General features: G+C 50.1%; 1 protein-coding gene across 1 annotated transcript in view; it reads left to right on the plus strand.

The window, feature by feature from the left end:
* Positions 1 to 22,513, plus strand: part of LOC146222202 (phospholipid-transporting ATPase ABCA1) — a 116,754-nt gene that overhangs the window by 77,611 nt on the left and 16,630 nt on the right. Inside the window, exons 36-45 of the mRNA XM_084691923.1 lie at positions 626 to 792; positions 5,471 to 5,648; positions 6,335 to 6,450; positions 6,989 to 7,133; positions 11,921 to 12,044; positions 13,321 to 13,450; positions 13,609 to 13,735; positions 18,042 to 18,104; positions 19,400 to 19,506; positions 21,606 to 21,747. Coding sequence (XP_084548049.1) covers positions 626 to 792; positions 5,471 to 5,648; positions 6,335 to 6,450; positions 6,989 to 7,133; positions 11,921 to 12,044; positions 13,321 to 13,450; positions 13,609 to 13,735; positions 18,042 to 18,104; positions 19,400 to 19,506; positions 21,606 to 21,747 — 1,299 coding nt within the window. The remainder of the gene's footprint in view (positions 1 to 625; positions 793 to 5,470; positions 5,649 to 6,334; positions 6,451 to 6,988; positions 7,134 to 11,920; positions 12,045 to 13,320; positions 13,451 to 13,608; positions 13,736 to 18,041; positions 18,105 to 19,399; positions 19,507 to 21,605; positions 21,748 to 22,513) is intronic.

Raw genomic sequence — 22,513 nt, forward strand, 5'->3', positions numbered from 1 at the left:
CCCTCTCTTTCCAGAACATTCTTCATCCTCCTTTACAGCAGGAGGCACCAGCACTGGGAGCGTTGCACAACTGAGAGAAAATACTGCTCCCTGTAGTTATTTATCTCGCTCTCTCTTGCTCTCTTCCTCTCTCTCTTCCTCTCTCTCTTCCTCTCTCTCTTCCTCTCTCTCTCTTCCTCTCTCTCTCTCTCTCTCTCTCTCTCTCTCTCTCTCTCTCTCTCTCTCTCTCTCTCTCTCTCTCTCTCTCTTCCTCTCTCTCTCTTCCTCTCTCTCTTCCTCTCTCTCTCTTCCTCTCGTGGCAGTTGGTTGTTATCCTTATTCTGCGCTGTGTAGTTGTGTAACGAAAACATTCCAGTTTGCTTGATCTGTCAGGCTTATTAGGTAGCGTCTCAACAAACAGTTGTTTGATCACGTCACCCTTGATACGAACTGTGAACTCAACTTTTCAGCTGCCGAGTCGTCAACTTATATGCAGCCTAATTTATGAAGTTAGTTACGCGGTTGTTTCCATCACTTTTTTTGTATTCCTCAATGTCGCATACTCTCTGCCACTCTCTCTTCTCTATCCCTCTCACTTTCTCTGTCTCTCTCTCTCGCTGTCTCTCTCTCCCTCCCTCTCTGTCAGGTGTGGTTCTACAACGAGGCGTGGCACAGCCTGGTGGCCTTCCTCAGCGTGGCCAACAACGCCATCCTGAGGGGCAACCTGTCGACGGGCCAGAGCCCGCGCGACTACGGCATCTCCACCTCCAGCCACCCGCTGAACCTCACGAAGGAGCAGCTCTCCATGGCCCTGTGAGTTAGCTGCCCGCACAGCTGCAGTGTTGGCTTTCCGGGGCCTTGTGTTCCCCATCTCTAATGACCTCTAATTGGAACACAACGGGAACCTGAAAAACGATGTTCCGACCTTGTTCCCCCAAAGATCTACAATTAAGATTATTGCATTTATGAGGTATTATAACTTGAAACAGGTCACATTTTGTTTGCATTTGGGTCCAATGTGAGGGTTAATGTGTGTTAGCATAATATTGAAATCCGAAACATAGGATCTTGGGAACGATTGACCTTGGAAACTTAAGACCCCTAGGAACATAAAGTAAGATCCTGGGAACAAAGATACACTCCCTCTATTGTCACAGTTAGTTAGCATTGTTGTTAGCTTGCATTGTTGTTACCAGCTAGCATTGCTGTTAGCTAACTGACCTCAGGGGTCCACACAGGAGGAGAGCAAAAATATTTCCTATTTGAACTGATGTATAACAGGGCAGTGATTGTCCTGTATTGGAGATGAAGCTGGGATGTCACAAATAAATATTTATAGGTAGGAGGGGGTGTTGTTTTGGAAAGGATAGAAAGGTAGGAGAGATGAGAGAGGAGGGGGCGTGAGAGAGTGGAAAAGCAGGAAGGAGGTAGAGAAGGAGGGAGATGCGGGGGGGGGGGGGGGAGAGAAGCAAATGTGAGGGGAAGAGCCCACGTGAGGTATCCCCATGGGATTAGCATACTTTAGCCTGCGGTTACCGGTTTGTAACCCAGTGATCAGCCCTGGGCCATGGACAAGATCTCCCATGAGACCCGGGGATTAATGACTGCCTTGCTCAAGCACTAAACCGCAGCCCTATACGGTCTGTCTTAATGCTGAGCATGAACATTCCCGCTTTCCATACTGACCTATAGGGCCTCCGTATCCCAGCGTCTGGGGCAGATAGTGGGCTCCGCACACCTGACAAAACGGGCAAATGTATCGCAGAACAGGTGTGACTTTGCAGCAGACAGAGAGCACCATACCCGGTTCGCTCGAGATGACAACCCAGCTGGCTGTGTCGTGCCTCGATTAAAAACAATCTTTAAATAGTGGATGCAACAACTCCTGCAGAGAAGGCCCCCCCCGCGTGGGAGAGCACCACAGGCTGGTATTTACGTAGCGCTCAGGTGCGAGACACAGCGCTGAGTTCGAAGACCCGCTGCGGGAGGGGGGGGGGGGGGGGGGGGGGGGGGGGGCGGGGGGGGGAGACACAGTACTTACGGCGACCTGCCACTCGTAGATTCAGCCCTAGCCCCCGTCGCTCTCTCTGCCTCGACAGTATCTCTCCCGCTCCCTCCCTCCTTTCATTCACGCTCGCCAATGAGTTATCCCTACAATTGATTAACCATGATCCAGAGCTTATCCTGGGATCTCACTCGCTGTTAATGTGTGTGGGGGTTAGAGGGCTACGAGTCATCACGGGATCACAGTGAATAACGTTCTCTGCCGTTAATCGAGGTACGGTGTCGACAAAGGTCGTTTTGACGCGTTCCATTTTGCCAGGACACTGTGCTCACTGTGGTTAGGAGTTGTGAATACCCCTCATGGAAACATCGCACGGTTGAGTTATTATTAAAAGTGTCTGTCAGGTGCAGTGAGGGTGGAGGTTAGCCCATAAACATGGAGTCCAGACAGCTGTCTGGACCGGGCTGCCATGCTCGTCGAGTGTAAGATGATGAGTCATGGTATATTCCTGCACCACCCGGAGCTATTCCTATCTCTGGTGATGCAGAGCTGCCTGTTGAGTTGGTCCAGATGTCCTTTAAAACAAAGGCTGACATTTAGTCTCCCGTATGCTTGTCTATACAAAGGCGGCGTTTCAAAGCATCCTTGAACGCAAGCAATATTATTCCGCGGTGCGCTTGGGATTAGAATGGACTTTAACAAAAGATGCTATCGAAATGAACTCTTGAAAGTGGCTTAACTGTTTATACACCGAGTTTTTAGTCTTTCTCTGCATGATAAACATTGTGTCTGAATGTAAGCATTCGAGAAATGACCAGCGCAGGTCATTACGTTCCTAACTGTTATTGGACACATTTCTGTTACCGCAGCATGGTCCCTGACCTTCCCCTAGCTCCATCCCCCGCAAGGGGCGACACCTGGAGAACGGCGTGTATGTAAAACCCCACCTCCTCTCTATTTATCTCAAACCTGTTTCAACTTAAAGCTTGATTAGCACGGCGGCATGTCCCCCCTTCACATCAATTAGCCACTTTCAAACGTTCGAGGTTGCATCATTAGCGATCCCGGCGCTAAAAACAGTCCACCGCGCCGCAATTTCGATAAGCCCTACTCAGATCTGGGGCGGCACCCACGGCGTAAATGATTTCATATTTATGTCGTCCTAATTGCGTCTGGTCTTGTACTGATAAATGCAGGGCTACGGCGTCGCGGGGGTAAGTTAGTTAATATGTTAATCACACGGCAGGTAGCCCACCGAGACGTTCCTACAGGACAGAGGGAACGGGTGGATGAAATATACCGTCGTCTCGTTCCTAGCTAATTACGGCCGTGCAGCAAGGACGTCCCGATAACCAAACAGCTCAAATGAAGATATATCGTAAGGAACTGAAGGTCACCGTCTCGGGAACAGGAAGATGCAGCAGCCGAAACACTTTGTGCTTCGCGTGTCAGAAGACAACTTCTCCGGATCTCCTGTTTTCTTGTAGCCTATTCTTCGGAGACTTGACTAACACAGCTTGACGGAACACCTCCTTCCAGGGGCGCCGTATAGGGGGGAAAAGTTAGGGCGTTTCCCTGACTGACAGGGGCCCCAAAACATTGAAAAACAAATAGATTTTTTTTTCATGGGGCACAAAATTCCTGGTGGCGCCCCTGCCTCCTTCTGATCAATGCCGTAGCTAACAATCCAAAAGAACTAAGGTACCACAATAGCTAGTCCCCGACCTGTACAATACATCATTCATCTCGACTTCTGTGGAGACGAGTGAAGTCTGGAGAAGGGTTTCATTAGTATGCTCTCCTTGAAAAATGCAGGAAAGTGAATTATTCAAGTTCAGTTAACTGACCTTTGAATGTACTGTAAACTTTGGAATTATGTGTCAAGTTTCCAGTTCTTGCTTATTGGCCTCTAAATCCTTATAATGTATGACTAGAGTTTGTGGTGGCTTGAGTGGGGGTGCGAGAAGGGAGACTAGACCAGCAGGAGCTCAGAATTGAAGGAATACGTAAGTTGGGACTTTAAGTGGAGTTGGCAATGTTCCAGATATATTTTTATGTACAAACAGCATAGAACATATCTTTTCCGTTTCAAAAAATGAAGGCCTAATTGAGTAATCCACTGCATGAGAGCACAGACTTAAGAAGTTCTCAAATACACACATTACTGTTCAAAGAAATGAGAGGTTATCTAACTGGCAATCTCATGGCACTCACGCATTTCATAAGAAATGATTGACCTTGGACACATTTCAGCATCAATGGCTTCATTCTACTTTTGACAAGATTACATGAATGTTGTGCAAGTGTATTATATCTTGGCACCCAGTGCTGAGATAGAAATAATAGATCTGGCTTAGTCCTAATCACCGTAGGAGAGCTATGTTTTTGAATAAGTCGCAGATTCAAATCCCCCCTAAACTGTACGTCGCTATGCTAAACAAACACATGATTTCTTACGACCCTAAGAGGCCGTTTGTATAGTGAAGTGTGAAAAAAGTGTAAAAAAGTGTAAAAAAGTTTGAGTTTTCTTGATTTTAGGGGCAGACTGCATAGTTTTAGTTGTGACGTTCCCATGAGTCGGTATGAGTGGGTCATTCATGCCGGAGGACCAAGTTGAAATGACAATTGAACATGCGCATTTACCCCCAAAAAGCTATCAAAACGTACCTTTCATAAATCAGGGTTCGAGCAAATGGTAGACCAGTCAATAACTATTATTCAGTGCCTACTAATCAGACTAGAATGTTCTCAACCCTTGTATGTTCACATCTGTGTTACGCAACCAGTGTTTGGGCATCTGACGGATCCATAACGTTATTGTGCTTTGAAAACGTTCCAAACGCAACTTCTGTCAACGAACCCAGAGTGTTGTATTGCAGTACTGTTGTGCGGATTCCCGCAATCGTTGAGTAGTTCCCCACGCTTTGAAGCGCGGGGAACTACTCAACGATTGTGGGAATCCGCACAACAGTACTGCAAGAGACGCACAGACAGCCAGGGAGATGGACAGGGTCTTGGTGCCTGTTCAAACAGCTGCTCCAGGGCACAGGGAGACAGAGTGATGGCCCACAGCAAACCTTTTGGTTCCACGTCCACCTCTTTCCACCTACCTACACAAACAATGTATTGCCCCCAGGTCCAGTGAAACCCGAACACCAACTGTATTAGAAATGGGTAGGAAGGGGGGTACACGGTGAGCACTGAATGAACGGTGTCGTCTTCCTCTCAGGAAACACAGAAAATGGGGTCCCACGGACCCAAACCCACGCAGGGGTCAATATTTCCCCTTAGATGACACAGGCAGGATGCAGAACTTATTACTATCAACCCACTGAACCGCGTCCATTAGCAGAACAGCCAGGGCACGTTCAGGGCGTTGTCGCAGACGGAAAGCGCCGGAGAGAGCCGCGGCCTTGGCTACACGACCCCCCCCACCTGACGCTCCCTCGACACGCCTCTTCTCCCGGCGTTTGTGTTCATCTGCAGGGCCACGACCTCCACCGACGTGGTGGTGTCCATCTGTGTGATCTTCGCCATGTCCTTCATCCCGGCCAGCTTCGTCCTCTTCCTCATCCAGGAGCGGGTTTCCAAGGCCAAACACCTGCAGTTTGTCAGCGGGGTCAACCCCGCCGTCTACTGGCTGGCTAACTTCGCCTGGGACATGGTAGGTATTAACCTCTCCTGGTCTGAGCCCCCCCCCCCCTTCCCCCCCTTTCTGCCTGGGCCACACGTCACACACACACACACACACACCTCTTACTGTGTGGGGTGTAAGTGAGATGGAATTTGAAACGGGGCTGGGGGAAGAGGGAATATGAAACAGAACTTGATCTCAATGTCAACTTTGTGGATGCTGTGTTTCTGAGGTTTTGCTTAAATGATGTTTGAGTTAAATGATTTGAAAGGAAGAATATATCTTGGATCATTAGTATTATTAGTGTTCTTTATTGCAACTTTCTATATATTCCATTGCATCATTTAATGAAGTTTGCCAATATGGTTGCAAAGTAAATCCTGACATGTTGTAATCAACCTGGGGCTGTATCGAAAGAATATTCCAACAGCAGTGATAGAGAAGTGCTCAATTAACTCTCTTGCCTGCAGGATGACTGAATAAATCGTTATGGACTTGAACTGAATTATTGACATTGCCTGCTACTATTGGTGAAGCTAAATGAGTTTTGTTTGTCAAGTCATGATGTCAGCACGGCACTGCACCTGCCGTTGGCACCCACACACCTCTCCGACGTCACGTCCCGTGAACGTCAGTCCGGCGGGCCCCGACCGAAAAGCACCACAAACCAAACGGCTAACGCCAGTGTCTCGTCGACCTTGTGTTTGACTTCCCAGTGCAACTACATCGTCCCGTGTGTCATCGTCATCGTCATCTTCCTGTGCTTCCAACAAAAATCCTACGTGTCACCGGCCAACCTGCCGGCGTTGATCCTGCTGCTGCTGCTGTATGGGTAAGCAACCTGATGATGCCGGATTGTGCTTGTCTAGGGTCCGCCGGCCCGCCTCCCCGATCGTTAAGCTGCCTGGCCGTTTTGGTGTGATAGGAAGAAGGAACATGGGGGGGGGGGGGGGGGGGGGGGGGGGGGCTTGGAGAAGACGAAATCCTGAATACAAATTAATTTGTGTTGATGTGTACAAACACGAGAATGAAAAGGCAAAGTGTAATAATGGATGATGATGCTTTTTTGGGGGGTAAAGAAAGTTGAAAACGTTCCCTCCAGCTATGTAAAGGCCCCGCACTGTATTGTTAATTCAATCTTACGGTTATTGTTTTATTTATCAAGCCCGGACTTCACCGTGGTTTTAGCTTCTGCATGGTTGCCCACAGGAAAAACAAGACTGACTAACAGGACGGTTAATGTACAACTGGCATCAATTCAGCATCTATATCGTGTGGAGAACAGCAACCGAAACCCCGTGCCTGTTCCTGTAGGCCAGGTGGGGGACCCTCTCCTCACCCCCAGCTGTTTGTCCCTAACCCTAACCCAGGTGGTCCATCACCCCCATGATGTATCCGGCCGCGTTCTTCTTCAGCGTCCCCAGCACGGCCTACGTGGTTCTCACCTGCATCAACCTCTTCATCGGCATCAATGGCAGCGTGGCCACCTTCGTCATGGAGCTCTTTGACGACGAGGTGGGTACACGTACACGTGCGCGCGCGCGCCTCGTCGTTTACAGCACCACACGCACTACTCAGACATGGAAACAAACACAGGATCAAAGTGTACGTGTTTTCGTCATCCTTTGCACAGATGCTGTTACATTCTTGTTAGGTCCTGCTACATAGTGTAAAACAGAAAGGACAAGGGTTTCTTGTGCCATCTAAACACTTGGTATAGTACAGGAGGTTCCATCATTTCAGTGTTAATGTTGCACATGTGTAGCAGTAGTGATGTGACAGTAGGTGACCCAATCTCACACACACACACAAGTTCAGACATACACTCACTCATGTAGAATGCTCACACACACATACACACTTTGTAAACGACACACAGATTTGCTCTATAGTAGAATTTATATATCTGAGATTTAAACCCTGAAAAGCAGTTTATTTCTCTCTCTGTCTCGCAAACACACAGTCTTTTCATTAAAGGAAGCATTACTCATGAAGTTCTTATAGTTGGGTAATGTGGTTATATCTGGCTAATTGAACCCATTTCCAGGTGTACATTCTCCTGAGGTTAGAGTAAAAATAAATTATTATGCCCGCTATAAGAATTTTTTGAGGTGGTATTTCTCTATTCCCTTTAATGTTTAATTGTTAAGGGAGAATTGTGTCTTTGTAGACTGTGTTTCATCCATCTTTCATCCAGGTTCATTTAATGTGAGAGCTTCGCTTCTCTTTTGGGAATCAAACAGAAAGAGAGAGGAAAGTTGGGAGGTGTGAAAAGAGGAGAACTTTGGGAACAAAGAACAGGAGGGAGATTCTTCCTGTCAGGCGCTCCTGTTTACTTTTCTATTAGACATCTTAAGCCTGTCAAACTCGCTTTTCCTCTCGACTTTGTCAGCAACGTTGTATTCTCAGCAGTTTCTTTTTTTTTTTTGACCTGTGCCACCAAAGCAGATCGAATATGCATTATTTCGGCAGTTAACTGTTTTAGTTTGCATGTACTTCGCCCTGATACATTATGTATCTGTATCTATATGCCCTCCACTTGTAGTAGGCTTTCCAAATTATCATTTGATATTCTGTTTTTTCTCAGCACTGTAACTCTGATCACAAGCCCCCCTAATCTCCATCTCTGTCCATCTCTGAAATGCATTTTCTGAAACCGCTTCACTTCAAACAATGTCTCCCTCATTGCAAGAGTTCCTCTTTTGAATAGCGATGTCATTATCATCGCCGTTCGCCTTCCTTTCCTGTTTCTTCAAACAGCGGGCCCCGTCAAACTATGTCAACGCGTTGTTTTTGCTGTTCGAACAAAAACATTTTACCGGCACAGTTTAAAAGAACGATCCTAACGAGAGCTGTTAATGCGGCAATGGAACGGCGCAAGTGGCTCTCCGCCATGTTGTGCCAGCGACCTACTGAAGTCCTGCTTGTCAAGGGCATTGCTGCTGAGTTCGAAGCCTGCCTTGTAGCTCTCAGGGTCAATAGAGACATGACAGAGGGGAGGGGAGGGGGGGGGGGGGGGGGGGGGGGCGCGACAACCCCTAGCAATCACTTCCCGTGATGTCAATACAGATACCGGACCCCTGTAGCTGCCCAGGATGGACACATCAGCGCCCCCCCAGCCCCCTGACAGCCACAGAATACATTTTGCTGTGACGGGCAGACGCATCCAGGCGTCCATATTTCCCTCTGCTCGGTCCCGATAAACCCCGTCGGACAGACTCGACGCTAAAGCGGCCGCCGTAGATAAGGCGAAAACAGACCACGCCCCAGTTACTCCTGACAGGTGGTGGTGGTGGGGGGGGGGGGGGGGGTCTGTATCTGACAGCTCAATCTTTTCCCCCGTTTCTTTTCTTTTTTTTCTCCTCCCCCCCCTCCTCCTCCTCCTCACTCGTTCATGCCTTACTTCCAAGCATGCGTGGCGGCGACGGCTAAATGAGAGCGGCCATGTAAAAGTACACCGCGGCTTCTTTTCTTTTTATTTATTTATTCCGTCTCATCCAAAAGGTCGGGCGTGAATAAATCTGAATCCCCGACAAGAAGACATCTGGGGGAGGGAGGGACGAGAGTTGAAAAAAAAAAAAAAAAAGAAAAAGAAAAAAAAGGCCCACAACCAGAAAGGGAGGAAAAAAGCGGAGACTCACAACGAACTCCATGTCCCAGTTTCATCTGGAGACTGAGGGGAGCCTGGGATATATTTATTTGGTGTCCAGCTCCCCGTGGATTGCATCAATCCCTGTCTGCCTTGCATGCATGAGATGGTGCCTGAGTCAATACATGAGCCTCTAGCTACTCAGACAGAGCCACAGGGCTCCTATAGATCTGGTAGGGTAGGGGGTCAGAGAGGAGTGTGTGTGTGTGTGTGTGTGTGTGTCCGTGTGGGGTGTGTGAGCTCTCGGGGTAGTTGAAAGAGCTGCATGAGTTCTGCTGTGTCACAACCTCTTGGCCGGTGTTGCAGCATACGAGTCCAGCAGCCTATCCCATCTCTGCGCCCCGCAGCTTCATTGCCGCACATGGCCGCAACTTTATTTCGATACGCTAAAATCTAAAAACGCAGGAGAGGTCATTTTCCAGAAGCGAGTGGTGACCACTTGACTTTACGACTTTATCTTTGCGCTGCGCTCCCTCCCTCTAATGGACACCAAAGCATGTAGGCCTCGTGACAGCACATTATTTTCGCGGGCACATCAAAGTTTTGGATGAACACTCTTTGGGATTCGCAATGTGCAGCGGGGGTTGGAATGGTTTATGGTTGGCTCTCCCGTGCGCCTGCTGTTGAAGCTGGTTTCCCTATGCGAGTCGTGTCCCTGCGGTGAGGGAGGCAAAGCTGGGGGAATAGAAACACTAGGCAATATGGGTCAGACCAGGGCCTTGGAGACTCTTCCCCCCTCGCAAGCTTTTGAAAATGATTTATGGGCACGTAGCAGAAACTTGGGGGAAGAAAGCGTCCAGCGTTTCATCACGGAAAAAGCCCTTCACGTCTCCCCCACGCACCCAGAAGACGCGGGATTTGGAGTATCGATCTCGAATGAGGTCTCGCCTCTCTCGACGTTCCCATCCAAGACGGACGGCCCTTGTCCGAGCGAGGTCATCCCTTTTCGTGATTTGTTGATTTATTGGAGGTGTTTATTTGAAGTGCAGCGAGTGGTGTTTTTTTGTTGTTTTTTTTTACCTGTCCTTTTTAGACCAGTCCTGTGCAAAAGTAGGACTGCGCGGCATGGTCCACGTCCACATTCACTCGCTAACACTTCCCGGCGAGGTCCTGTTTGTCCTAACCAGTACGGTGACGCACAACGCCACACACAGCGCACATGGCCCACGTTATCCTCCCCGACATGTTAGCTTAAGGGATCCCAGAGCCTCTAAGTCTTCCCTGCAACGCCAGGATGTTGATCTGGATGTTGAAGCGCGGGCCAACACACAGCTGGACTTGTTAGACTTGCCTTTGACACAGTGATCGACGAGGTGTTTGGCTGAGGCATTCACACCGAGACCAGGAATTTAGGCCGGCGATCAACACCGTCATGAGAGGAGAACAGTCCGTCAAGTTGCACCTTCTCAACTAGAACCCGCTATACAAACAGCACCAACAGAGACTCCCGAAGCAAGCAACGCGCTACGTTGCGCTGTGGGAGTGTATCGAGTTTGGCTCTCATCACCGTGCACATGTACTGAGCCCAGCCGCTGAGGTTGTTGTCGGGCGAGATATGGCGGTTGGAAAAACCGATAGAGGGGAAAAAGCTACGTCTATGTATCATGGCAGAGACTGATCGACAGCATATGTTGGTTCCCGAGGGGTATTCATCACAATGGAAATTCTCTTCATTTACCGTACCGCAACAAATCCAATCTTAAAGGAGATGTAGACGTCTGGGAGTAAACAACTGTTCGGCTTTAGGTGTCATCGAACCATTGTGTCGAACCAACCATGTCTGCCCGTCTGCCTGTCTGTCTGTCTGTCTGCTTGCCTGTCTATCAGCATGCCTGCCTGTCTGTCTGTCTCCCATCAATCCACCCCTCTGATATCAACGTGTCTACATCTCCCTTTCTCTCCCTCTCCTTTTAGCCGGCACCCTCCCTGGCTAATGAGAGTGCTAGTGGAGACCAGGAGCTGCAGCTGCAGAGTACAGGGAGAGGCAGACAGACTTTCATTTAATTAATTAGGGATTGTGTGCTATAAAAAGGCACCGTCGCTCCGTGGTAGCCCGGGGGGAGGAGAGGTGGGGGAGGGGGTGGGTGTAGTGTAATCTGGATGGGCCCGGACACGATAGAGGCTGACCTGGGTAATGAAGCTTCGGCGCACCGAGCGATACGTTTCGTGGGTGCGCGCGCCGCGCTCCAATCCGTCGCTTTTTTCTATTCCTGTAATTGTGTGCCTGTACGACTGGGCCTCAGAGAATGGTTTTGTGTGTGTCTGTGTGTGTGTTTGTCGTGTGAGAGAGACTCCTCGCGAGCGCCGCTCTCTCTCATCAGACGCGAGTCACGAAGGCTCTTGTTTGCCGCGTCTGCTCCGCCGCATCCCCCCACTCCACAGCACAATTCCCCTCCGCTGACTTTCAGAACGCACAGCACAGAGGATGTTTGTTGATTACCCAGGCTGGCGTCACAACGCCACAAGCACTTTCCCCCCTTCACCGCCCGACTCTTTCCCGAGGCCACTCGACAGATTTGCATCTCCGCGGGCGCCGCAACTATAACCCCCCCCCCCCCCCCCACCTTGTATGTAGCTAACGTTTTTGTGTGTGTGTCTGTGTGTTTGTTTCTGTGTGTGTTTCTGTGGGGGGGGGGGGGGGGTTTCTCAACAGAACATCTCCCACATCAACAACATCGTGAAGCAGGTGCTGCTGATCTTCCCTCACTTCTGTCTGGGCCGAGGGCTCATCGACATGGCCAAGAACCAGGCCATGGCCACGCTCTTCAGCAGCTTTGGTAGGGAGACCGCTCCACACCAACACCTTTCAGGCCACACTGATTCCCATAGGCCCCTTTTAGACATGGACGGTCACAAATGGCTTTTTGGGGAAACAACGAGATAAGAGACGAGAAAGAACTTGGTGAGGCTGGGAAAGGGAAACCATTCGGGGAAAGAGATGTGGAAACTTTAGGTGTGCGTTGTTTTTCTCAAAATACTGCTGGGTAGGTACTGGCTCCTGTATCTTGCGTTCTTAGGGAATTTATTTTGGAGAGGGAAAACAGTTTTATGAGTTATAGTGAACAGGATCACTCGGTTAGCACAAATTGTGGGGAATTGAATCATCATCCTTATCGGCGGTGAAGATCAAATGAAATGAAAAGACCAGAATCACTCTGTGCCATGTTTTCAAGGACGTAGAGAGAAGCCATTCAAACTTTAATCGTGTTTTAGCTCGTGAATGTTTATAATGTTTATAGCATAGTATTCTGTATTCCGAGAGTTCACCAACTGAGTGCACCAAAGGAATTTACGTTTCCTTAATCTCTAAACCCTACTCCTACAGTTGTACCAATACTTCATTGCGTTCGTCCTTTCATTGCTTTAAACACACTGCAACCATTCCACACTACATTCAGCCAGATTTCCCCGAATGAGTTGGGCAGACACATGGCGAAGGGTGGGGGGAGGTGGCTGGGCCGTAGGGGGAGGGGGCGGAGGGGGGGGGCAAGGTTTATCTGAAGTGATGTGGAAGGAAATAGCAGTTTGAGGAATCATTTTGCGGCGGGAAGGGTAATAAGGAAAGCTATCATAAGTTAAAAGGGCCAGTCTTGAGAGAGGCTATTTGCCCGTTAGAATGAGACGGAAAACGTTTAAGTCGTCCTCTGTCTTGTCCCCCTGAAGCAGAAATAGAGGGGGGGGGGGGTGGGGGTGGAGAAACGAAGTTTGGGCTGTCAGTATTTCTGAAATCTATGCATGGATGAAAAGAGGGCTTGGGGAAGGAGAGCGTGTGTGTCAGGAGTCAGAGGAGATGAGAAGGCCTTGCCGAGCTGCGGGCCTTCGCACAGGCAGTGAGTCAGCTGCAAAAACACGAAAAAAAGAGGAGAAATGGCAGCCTCTGCCTTCAAAACTGTTTTCTTAGATCAGCGTAGATATCACACACAGATACCCCCCCCCCCCCTTTCAGAATGTTTTTTCCCCGACCTTTTTAATCCCTACAGTTCCTCACGAGTGACGCGTTACCCTGCTGTCTGCTTGTAAACCAACCTGCCCCCCCCCTCCTCCTTCTTCCAGGGGAAGACCGTTTTAAAAACCCTTTGGGCTGGGACATGGTGGGGAAGAACCTGTGTGCCATGTCCATCCAGGGACTAGTCATGTTCACCATCACACTCCTCATCCAGTACAAGTTCTTCTTCAAACCCAGGTACTGCATGAGAATACAGCTGAAGGGGTCTTCAGGTAACACGTATACATTTATTGACGTCAGACCTAACGAGAACAATCCACAGCTGCTGTAGGTGACAGTTGATCCAAGTCGGCGACATGTGACTGGTGGGTTCCCAACTCTCTTTCCGTTTGCAGACTCTTTTCCGGCGAGTCGCTGCCCAGGGGGGATGAGGACGTGGACGTGGCTCGGGAGCGACAACGCGTGCACCAAGGGGGCGGCGGCGGCAAAAGCGACCTCCTGCGAATCTGCGATCTCACCAAGGTACCGACGCGCTCGCGACGGGTCGGGCCGTGCGTTCACTGGGTCTGGGCTCCGGGCAGGTGTACGAACCACGCGTGACCATGGGACTCACATTCTCCGTTAAGTTTGAATAAGTGGTCGGTTTCGGATCATAAAAAGATCCTCACCCCTCCCAAACATCTCGCCACACCGCCAAAAGCCCATTTACTGCCACTCAGTGTCAACAAACGAGAAGGCAGGTTGGGCTAAGCTTTGGTAAAATGACATCCAGCCCTGGAAGAGGGTCTCTGCTGAGTCGGATTGAGACATGACTCCAATTAAAATCAGACGCGCCGGTGTTGCCAGCTGTTTCTCTCTGGTGGCTTCCTAAGTATGTCATCCAGTTTTGGATAGGAAGCGAAAAGGACTGTCGAGCCACAGCTGTGGGCACATTTTATTGAGGGGTGTGTGTGTGTGTGTGTGTGTGGGAGGAGAGGGAAGAGGGGGGGGGGGTAGGATCTTCTTTGAGGAGCACCAGCCATGGTTCTCAGGGGTGCTAAAGCCTTAGCCAGCTGTCGCTAGGTCTCCTCCCCCACTCTCACCCCCTCCCCACCACACCTCACCAGCGTCAAGTGAGCGAGTGCAGCTCGGCATGCTGGGACGGCGCGAGCCTCATCACCGCCCAGATTAACACCCTGGCCGAGAGCAGATGTTCCTCCCACGAGCGCCCGGGAGAGGAAGCGAGCGTGGCTACGGCAGCCCCCATTGCCCGACATCTGGCCAGGCTTCAAAACCCTCAGACAGCTCTCTCTGACGCCCTCGCTCTCTCTGGCACTCAATCATTCACCGCCTCTCGCCGAGGACACCTCTGCACACTGCCGGGGTAATTAACGAGCAGGATTTGAATATAACAGTTGGAGGAGGACTGTAGAACTTGCAGACTTTCACAAGGTGAAATGAACTGGAAAGACGGGGAGAAATGACACCTCTGGTTTCTCGCGACGTTTTCAAAGTTACACTTAGCCTCCGTTAACCTTAGCTAATCAGCCTTAAAGCTATGCATATTTAGTCTTCCCACGTATCAAAATAAAGAGCATCTGAAGCATCATACCGTATCTATTCATCCTTTCTTCAAAATACGTTTCAAAGAGACAAAACAAAGTCTCCTTGGTTTACGTTTGTGTGTGCACACCCAGCTACCGAGACCCTCTACAACAGGAACAGCAGGCATCAGAACATAGCCCTCCTCATCAACGCCCACATCAGCTACTCGCTATCCGAGCGGTGCCCAGATAACGGTTGATCAATGAGCATGCCAAACCAGACCGCCGGCCCACCATAAATCTGAGCCATGTCTCTCAAGCGATTGACAGGAAATCAGTCATATGACACTGTCCTCCCCCCCCGGTCTCCTTCTCCCAGGACGGATTTACAAATGGCCAACGGCGGGCCGAGGGCCTAGCGCTAGCCTCGCGTTAGCCTAGCGGTGTAATCGATGGGCCGGGGTAATTGCGATAGATACGACCCCCTTAGCGCTAGCAACGCCCCACTCGCTGTCGGCGTGACCTTACAACTGCTCTGCGGGGGGGGGGGGGGGGAAGTTTGATGGAAGACAGTGACAGCTGCTTGGAGTGCAGAGGAGACTTGTGAGTTATGAGTGCCGTGGCACCGCTTCGAAAAACTACACAGAGATCTCGTTCAGGCCCGTTTTAGAACTTGCTTTGATCATATATCAATGCTCTGAAGTTTTCAAGTCGGAGTGTTTAACTTGTGAAAGCCACAAGTTATTTTTTCACTCAAAACGTGCATTTGTAATGCCAAAAAGCCATAAGTAATGCAGATGTATGATTTATTAATTAGCCTTAAATATTTGATTGTGATAGCGTTGATGTTACTTGTGGTTGAGCTCAATTAAGGTAATCCATCTGCAAATTAAACAGAGATTCCCCGACCCACTCTTCCTTTGCGTTTGAGGCTCTTTTCTCTGGAAGTTTCCCTGTCGCCCCACATCAGGCTGTCATTCCACAGCTGGTCTGATTCTCCAGCTGGTGTGTGCAGGATACTGCTTGGCTCTGTGAAGCCCTCTGTCTCCTGTGTAGACCAACAGCATTCTCCCTCAGTTTGGCTCTTTTGGTTAAGACACTCGCCACCCCCCCCCCCCCCCCCCCGGCCCCACACTTACACACTGATTCGCTCTCACACATGCTCTCACTCTTTCTCCCAAACACATACCGACACACTCACTATCTGTCAAACACATACTCACGCTCACTTTCTTTCCCTCCTGGATATACACCCCCCCCCCCCCCCCCACTCTTGCTCTCTCTCTCCAAACACATACTAACACTCTCTGTCTCTCCCAGATATACCCACGCTCTCTCCCTCTCGCTCTCTCGATATCGCTCTCGCTCTCTCTCTCTGTCTCTCTCTGTCTCTCGCTCTCTCTTGCTCTCTCTCTCCCTCTCCAAAACACATACCAACACTCCCTCCCACGGGTTCGGCTTACAATGGCTTTATTTGATTTATTATGCCTTTTTCCCCCAAACAAAACTCCTTGTCTTGAGTTAGCAGTGTTTCCCGGGTATGTGAAGGAGAGTAGTTGGTCACGATACTGACAAAACATCCTTGATACAGTTAATCCAGGGAACAAATAAATGCAGTAAAACGCCATCTTCAGCCTGCAATATAGACTATGACACGTAGGAGAAGCGTGTAATTTCAGAAGTCATTCAATATTTGTGGTTTATTGTTTACACTTTATGGGCCATCTTCAGCAAGACCCAGAGCAGGGTTCACCCAGACATCACTGGACTTGATATGATCATATACTTCAAGAGTGTTCACACAAAATACCCCCATGCAAACATGGACATTTGACACTGTCGTCTCTTCTCGGGTGACTGTAAGACTTTAATGACGCCAGGCCCAAAGCCCTTCGGTCTCACCGTGGCTTGGAGCCAGACAGACTAATGCAGGAAAAAGTCACTGATGGCACTAAAGAAGCCAGCATTGAAGAAGCGTTCAATCCCCCCACCTCCCACCCCCCACAAAACCACACAAGCACGCACAGCTGGACTTCACCCCTCCCTTCCAACCCGACCAGACCCACAATTACCAGCCAAATGATGCCGTGACACTGGATTATCAGCTCCCCCGTGGCCCCTTCTCCAGGAAAGGTGTGATTTCATCCAGCCAAGAGGTAGACACACAGCTGACAATGATCCACGAACCCCCGGCCCCCAGAGCAAGGCAGAGATGTGGCCCTGACTTTGAGTGCTTAATGAGTTCTAAATCGTTCCTCACACCCACCATGGACCACGGCTGGCATTGGCTCCTCCCCCCCCCCCCCCCAAAGTTCCTTTCGCACCCGCATCCAATCTATTCTCTTCCTCTGCGTGCATGCCTTTTGTGAGAACCCTTGCTTGGTGCAAAGTGCTTCATCCGGTCGATTTTCCCCAATTTGTGTGTTTATTCCCGACAAAACATTCTTTTTTTTTCCCCCTCCCCCAAATAGCGGTTTGTTTACCTCTTAGAAACTGCCGGATGATGCTGACTGAGTAAGGGAAGTCGTCCTGGGTGATTAGCTTGCGCGCAACGCGCTCCTGCGGATGATGTTTGCAGGAGGGGGTGGAAGAACTTTGGGAAATGCATAAATCGTTTTGGAGATCTGGTCCGAGGGGCTGGACGTTCAGGGATATGGATGCGTTGTGTGGGGAGGGAGTTTGTTGTGAGGGAAGTCTGGTTTGTACTCTGAATACCAGATACACTCTCTCTCTCTCTCTCCCCCCCCGACACTCTCCACGGCATGGAGACGAGCTTCCCCATCTTTCACTTAGCTTCTTGATCTCGGGCGTGCGTGTCAGGAGTGGGGAATTCTCTCAGCACTATCAAGCCACACTCTGCCAGCGTTGCTCCTCTTGATACTGGGGCGTAATGGAGCTTCTGCCTGTGTCTGGAGGGAAGAACTTCCATCTCTGTTCCACCTGAGCTGCCCGCATCCTGCCATGTTGTCTCATTATCTGTTCCCGTCGACTGTATTTTCTCTCTCTCTCTCCCTCAATCTCAGCATCCTTTCTCATCTCCGCCATCCCTCTCTCTCGGTTTCTCCTCCGTCCTGCATTGTTTGACTCTCTGATCGTTCCTCAACTCGTTCCCTCGTTATCCCTCCCCCGCCCCCTTCTCTCTGCTCGTCCACCCTTCCTTTCATCCCTCATCCTTTCCGTCATTTTTCAGTCGTCGTCCCCCGCTCCACCCTTCCTCGCCCCTCTCTCGCTTTCTGCCTCCTTCTCCTTATCTCTCTCTCCGTCTTTCCATCCCTCTGATTAATTTCCTTGTCTCGTCGCTGCAGGTGTACCGAGGGAAGAAGGTTCCCGCTGTGGACAGGGTGTGTGTGGGCGTGCCCGCCGCTGAGGTAAGCCACACGTTTGCAGGAACACGCGTGCGTGCACACACACACACACAGCAAACACCAAAACAAAACAGGGGCCTCTGGAACGGACTCTGTGGAGTCCTGAAACAATCCCCAAAAACAATAAACACACGCACGTGCCGCAAATAAACAAATGGAACGTCTCTGCAAGAGCAGTGAAGCCATGAAACACACATACCTACACCAATCAACACCCAAATATGGATTCCGCCACAAATATGACCAGAGGGAGTATAGTAAAAAAAAACGAAAACAAAAAGACCTCTTCCTCTTCCTCTGTCTCAGAAGTCTATGATTCCCACTGCAACATCACACACACACACACACACACACACACACATACACAGAACAGGCCCTTATCCTCTCTCATTGCCATGTTTACACCTGACTCAATGTAAATGCCAGTGGGATAATGTGAGCCAGCGCCTCACCGATCCGCACACTGTGTTTCATGCATTATTTACCTGCAGCTTAGCCCCTCTGCCTCGCACTCACAAGGCCCACGTCGCAAACAAGCACGGATCGATGAATGACACGAATCAAATATTTATTCGGCGCGAGCCACCCCTCTCGCAGGGTGGGGTCACCTGACCGCGGGACCCCTCCCCCCGCGGGGGGCGCTCTTCCGCTAGCCGACTTCCTGCGGGAAAGGAGATCAGTAGTGGCAGAGAGAGGGAACCAGAGAACCGGAGGGGGCAAGAAGGAGAGAGAGGGGGAGAGAGAGGGGGAAAGAGAGAGGGGGAGAGAGAGAGAGGAGTGCTCCAGTAGAATGGGAGGGAAAGGGAGAGTGAGAGAAATGTGTCTGACTTATCGAGCGGCTGATGTTGATCAGTGCTTTTCAGACACAGCTAGGGGGAAACCTGCTTGGGGATTTTCTGTTTTGGAGGGGATTTTGCGCGTGTTCGTGTGCGCATCTGCGCGCGTTTGTGCTGGTCTCGATCTCTTTATTCTGAATGAGTGTCTGCTCCCCACACACTGTGCCTGTGAGTGGAGACTTTGAGTTGCGTGTGGAGCACATGCATGGCATGAGTTGAATTTCAACATGTACCCCATCCAGGAAGTTGATCCAACCAGGAATTGGTTTCCTCTCCCGCGCTCAGAAAGAGGTTACACCAATTATAAATAACCCGGATCACCCTCCCCGTGACTCACAGGCGCTCAGCGCTGAATTACAATGTTATCAACGTGTACATTCAAATTCAAGCTCCGTCCGTCTCCTGCGGTTTCTAACGAGGCCTGTGTGTGTGTGTGTGTGTGTTATTCTTTTTGGTGGGTAGTGCTTCGGCTTGCTTGGAATCAACGGCGCGGGGAAAACCACCACCTTTAAGATGCTGACTGGAGACATCGCCGTCTCCGGAGGCGAGGCCTTCCTAAACGGATACAGGTGAGGCGCTAACAGCTGTTAGCCGTGCGCTAGCCCACTCATCATAATTACCCACACAAGATGGCTGCTCATGAGGGGATTGAGCCCAGGGAGGTAGCTGGCCAGGTTCTTCTGTTTTCTCATACTCACTCTTTCATGTCTCTCTAATGATTTGTTTAATGTTTTGGGGGGGCGTTTTTTTAAAAATGTTTTTTTGTTGCTGTTTTCAGTTGTCACATTCTCACTGTCTTGGTCAGATTCTTTTTTCCATGTCTGGCTGTTCTCTTGGTGTCGTATATTACTCGGTCACTCTTAGCTCCTTTCTCTTGAACTCTCTTTATAGCAATTTTCGACCCTCTCTCTCTCTCTCATTATATCTCACTCGAGTGCTACCTATGTTAGGCCGTCATTCTTTCTCTCTCCCCCTGCCCCTCTCTCACTCATTCTTTCTCTCTCCCCCTGCCCCTCTCTCACTCATTCTTTCTCTCTCCCCCTGCCCCTCTCTCACTCATACTTTCTTCTCTCGTACACTGTATTTCTCCCTCCTTTGCTCTTGTTCTCTCTCTGCGCTACACCGTGCCTGACACATTCCACATTCCCTCTCTTCCCTCCATCTCTCACATGTTCCGTTGCTCCTCACATCTCCTCCCTGCCTTTCCCTCTATCAACCTCTGCCGCACTCACAGCCAGACACCAGAAAAGCCTCGTACAATCTGTGAGGCAAGAGTTTCTGTGCTCAAAAATAAGACACTTTCATCCACTCGAATGCAGCGAGTGCAGTTCTTTTTCGAGTTTTTATTTCTATCTCACTTTTCTTTCTATTCTTTTTTTCGAATTCCTTTTCGCAGCTCTGGTATCTCTATGGAAACAATCCGAGACGAACGGCCACAGCCAGGTTGTCTGGCGTCACTCGGTTGTTGCTATAGTTATGTATGTGAAAAACCTGTAATTGGTTTTGTGTTCAACAAAAGCGACATTGAGCTGGATAAGGAGAGACCCAACACGGCAACGCTAATGTTAATTATTGTTGCTAACGGAGATCAAAGACAATCTCAGAACCCACAGGGAAAGAAGAACAGACGAGGGGGAGTTGACAAAAGTCCCCCCCCCCCCCCCCCCACACACACACACACACACACACACACACACACACACACACACTTTTTGTTGTTTTCAGATCGAAACAATGCATAAGATGTGGGGGGAGTTGTCAGAATCTGAACTGTGGGAACAGCTAACAGAGAATAACATCCTGCCCCACAAAATCTGAAATGGGTATTGTCTAAGTTTAGGTAAAGCGTGACGCAGATACAGCCACCCTGCGAGCGATTACTTCCTATTGTGTCACAGCGGGGTGACGTTTTTGATGTCATTTTGAACCCCCCCCCCGCCCCCACCCCAGCCGTCCCCCACCTTGGGTGAGGCAGATGAACTCCAGTCTCTATAGACAGCAGGAAGCTGTTCAGTTTACCGACACGTTGCTTTGTGCACGTCTCTTCCCCGTTTTTGTCCTCCACCTTCCAAACGACACACAAAGATAGGCCCCATGGTGTGAAGCCAACACGCATGCCATAGCTCGCCTAATTTTAGATGACAGATAGTTGAGAGGCGGAGTCACTAGAGACCCTCTGTGTTTTCTCACACATGCACACACAAAACAAAAGCCTTTTTTTTGTGGGGGGGGGGGGGGGGGGTTGGGGGATTTATTTATTGCCTTATGTCGCGCCACGTTCCATGAGTATGGAAGATAGGGTCTTTTCATCACATACGTGCGTGAGATGAAATATCTGAAATTCTCAAATACCGTCCTCACCTCCGATTTTCTGTAGGCCGCCAAATTGATTTCTCAATCATACCATACCAGAATCAACATTCGAACAACATTCATTTGAAGCAAAGTGGTTACGATATGAGTGTAAGCCCCAACCTCCTAAAGCAGCCTGAAGGAAGCTGATAAACTGCAGGTCGAATCCCCCAAAATCAGAGCAGAGCACAGCAGAACACGTCAGCTTAAAGCAACGATGTGTTTTCACACGTTTGCAGAACCACGTTTCCGAGCACTGCCTTGTCTCCTTCCTGTCCGCAGAAAGCCATCTAACGCCCGTCTCCCCCTCCCTCAGCATACGCACGCAGATGCGGGACGTGCACCAGAACATGGGCTACTGCCCGCAGTTCGACGCCATCAACGACCTCCTGACCGGACGCGAGCACCTGGAGTTCTACGCCCGCCTGCGCGGCGTAGCGGAGAAAGAGGTCGCCACGGTAACGTCTCCCCCTCCTTTTGACCTTTGCCCCCACCGGATGCGATTTGTCCAGTCCGGGCGTACGCCATCGTCGCCCGGCTTGATTTAATTAGCTCTACGTGGGAGCGCCTCGTGTAGGTTGGTATGGAGACAGAAAACAAGACAGACAGACAGCGAGGCCATGGGGGTGCGCTAAATATCTAAACACCGGACTGACACCCGTTGTTATTGGCGAAATATGTACTGCAATCTAACAAGGAAACTGACATGTCATGAAGTTTGCCTTTGCAGTGAACAACACTCGTGTTTGAGAAGTCCCCCCCCCCCCCGTCTCACAGCGGCAGGAGTTTTCCAGAAGCACACAGAAGTGTGGACAGCCCTATGGTGGACTAGCGCAGACTAAAGAGATAGATCACCTCAATGGAAACAGCCATATATTATAAATAAGGGTAGCTGGTTGAAGAGTGCTGGCCACAGGGTAATGTCGTTCTATTATTCACCCGTCCCCAGTAGTATGGCCAACTCCAGCCTGCCTCCACTACCCCCCCCCCCCACCCCCCTTCCCCTCAACAGCACCGAGATCAAAAGGGAAGAAGCCTAGCCTCCAGCCCCCACCACCACCTCCTCCCCACATCCCCATCCAGGCCCTCTCACCACTAGCCAGGCCTTTGATCTAGGAGGAGCACCACGGGGGCACTGGGACCCAGTTTCATGCCGTCAGCACCGAGCCCAAGGCAGTCAATAGGACCAACAGTGGCCATTTTGGCTCTGCACCCCCAAGGGGA

This window comes from Hypomesus nipponensis, chromosome 25 (assembly GCF_054491055.1).
Source record: "Hypomesus nipponensis isolate SF chromosome 25, ASM5449105v1, whole genome shotgun sequence".
Taxonomy (NCBI): domain Eukaryota; kingdom Metazoa; phylum Chordata; class Actinopteri; order Osmeriformes; family Osmeridae; genus Hypomesus; species Hypomesus nipponensis.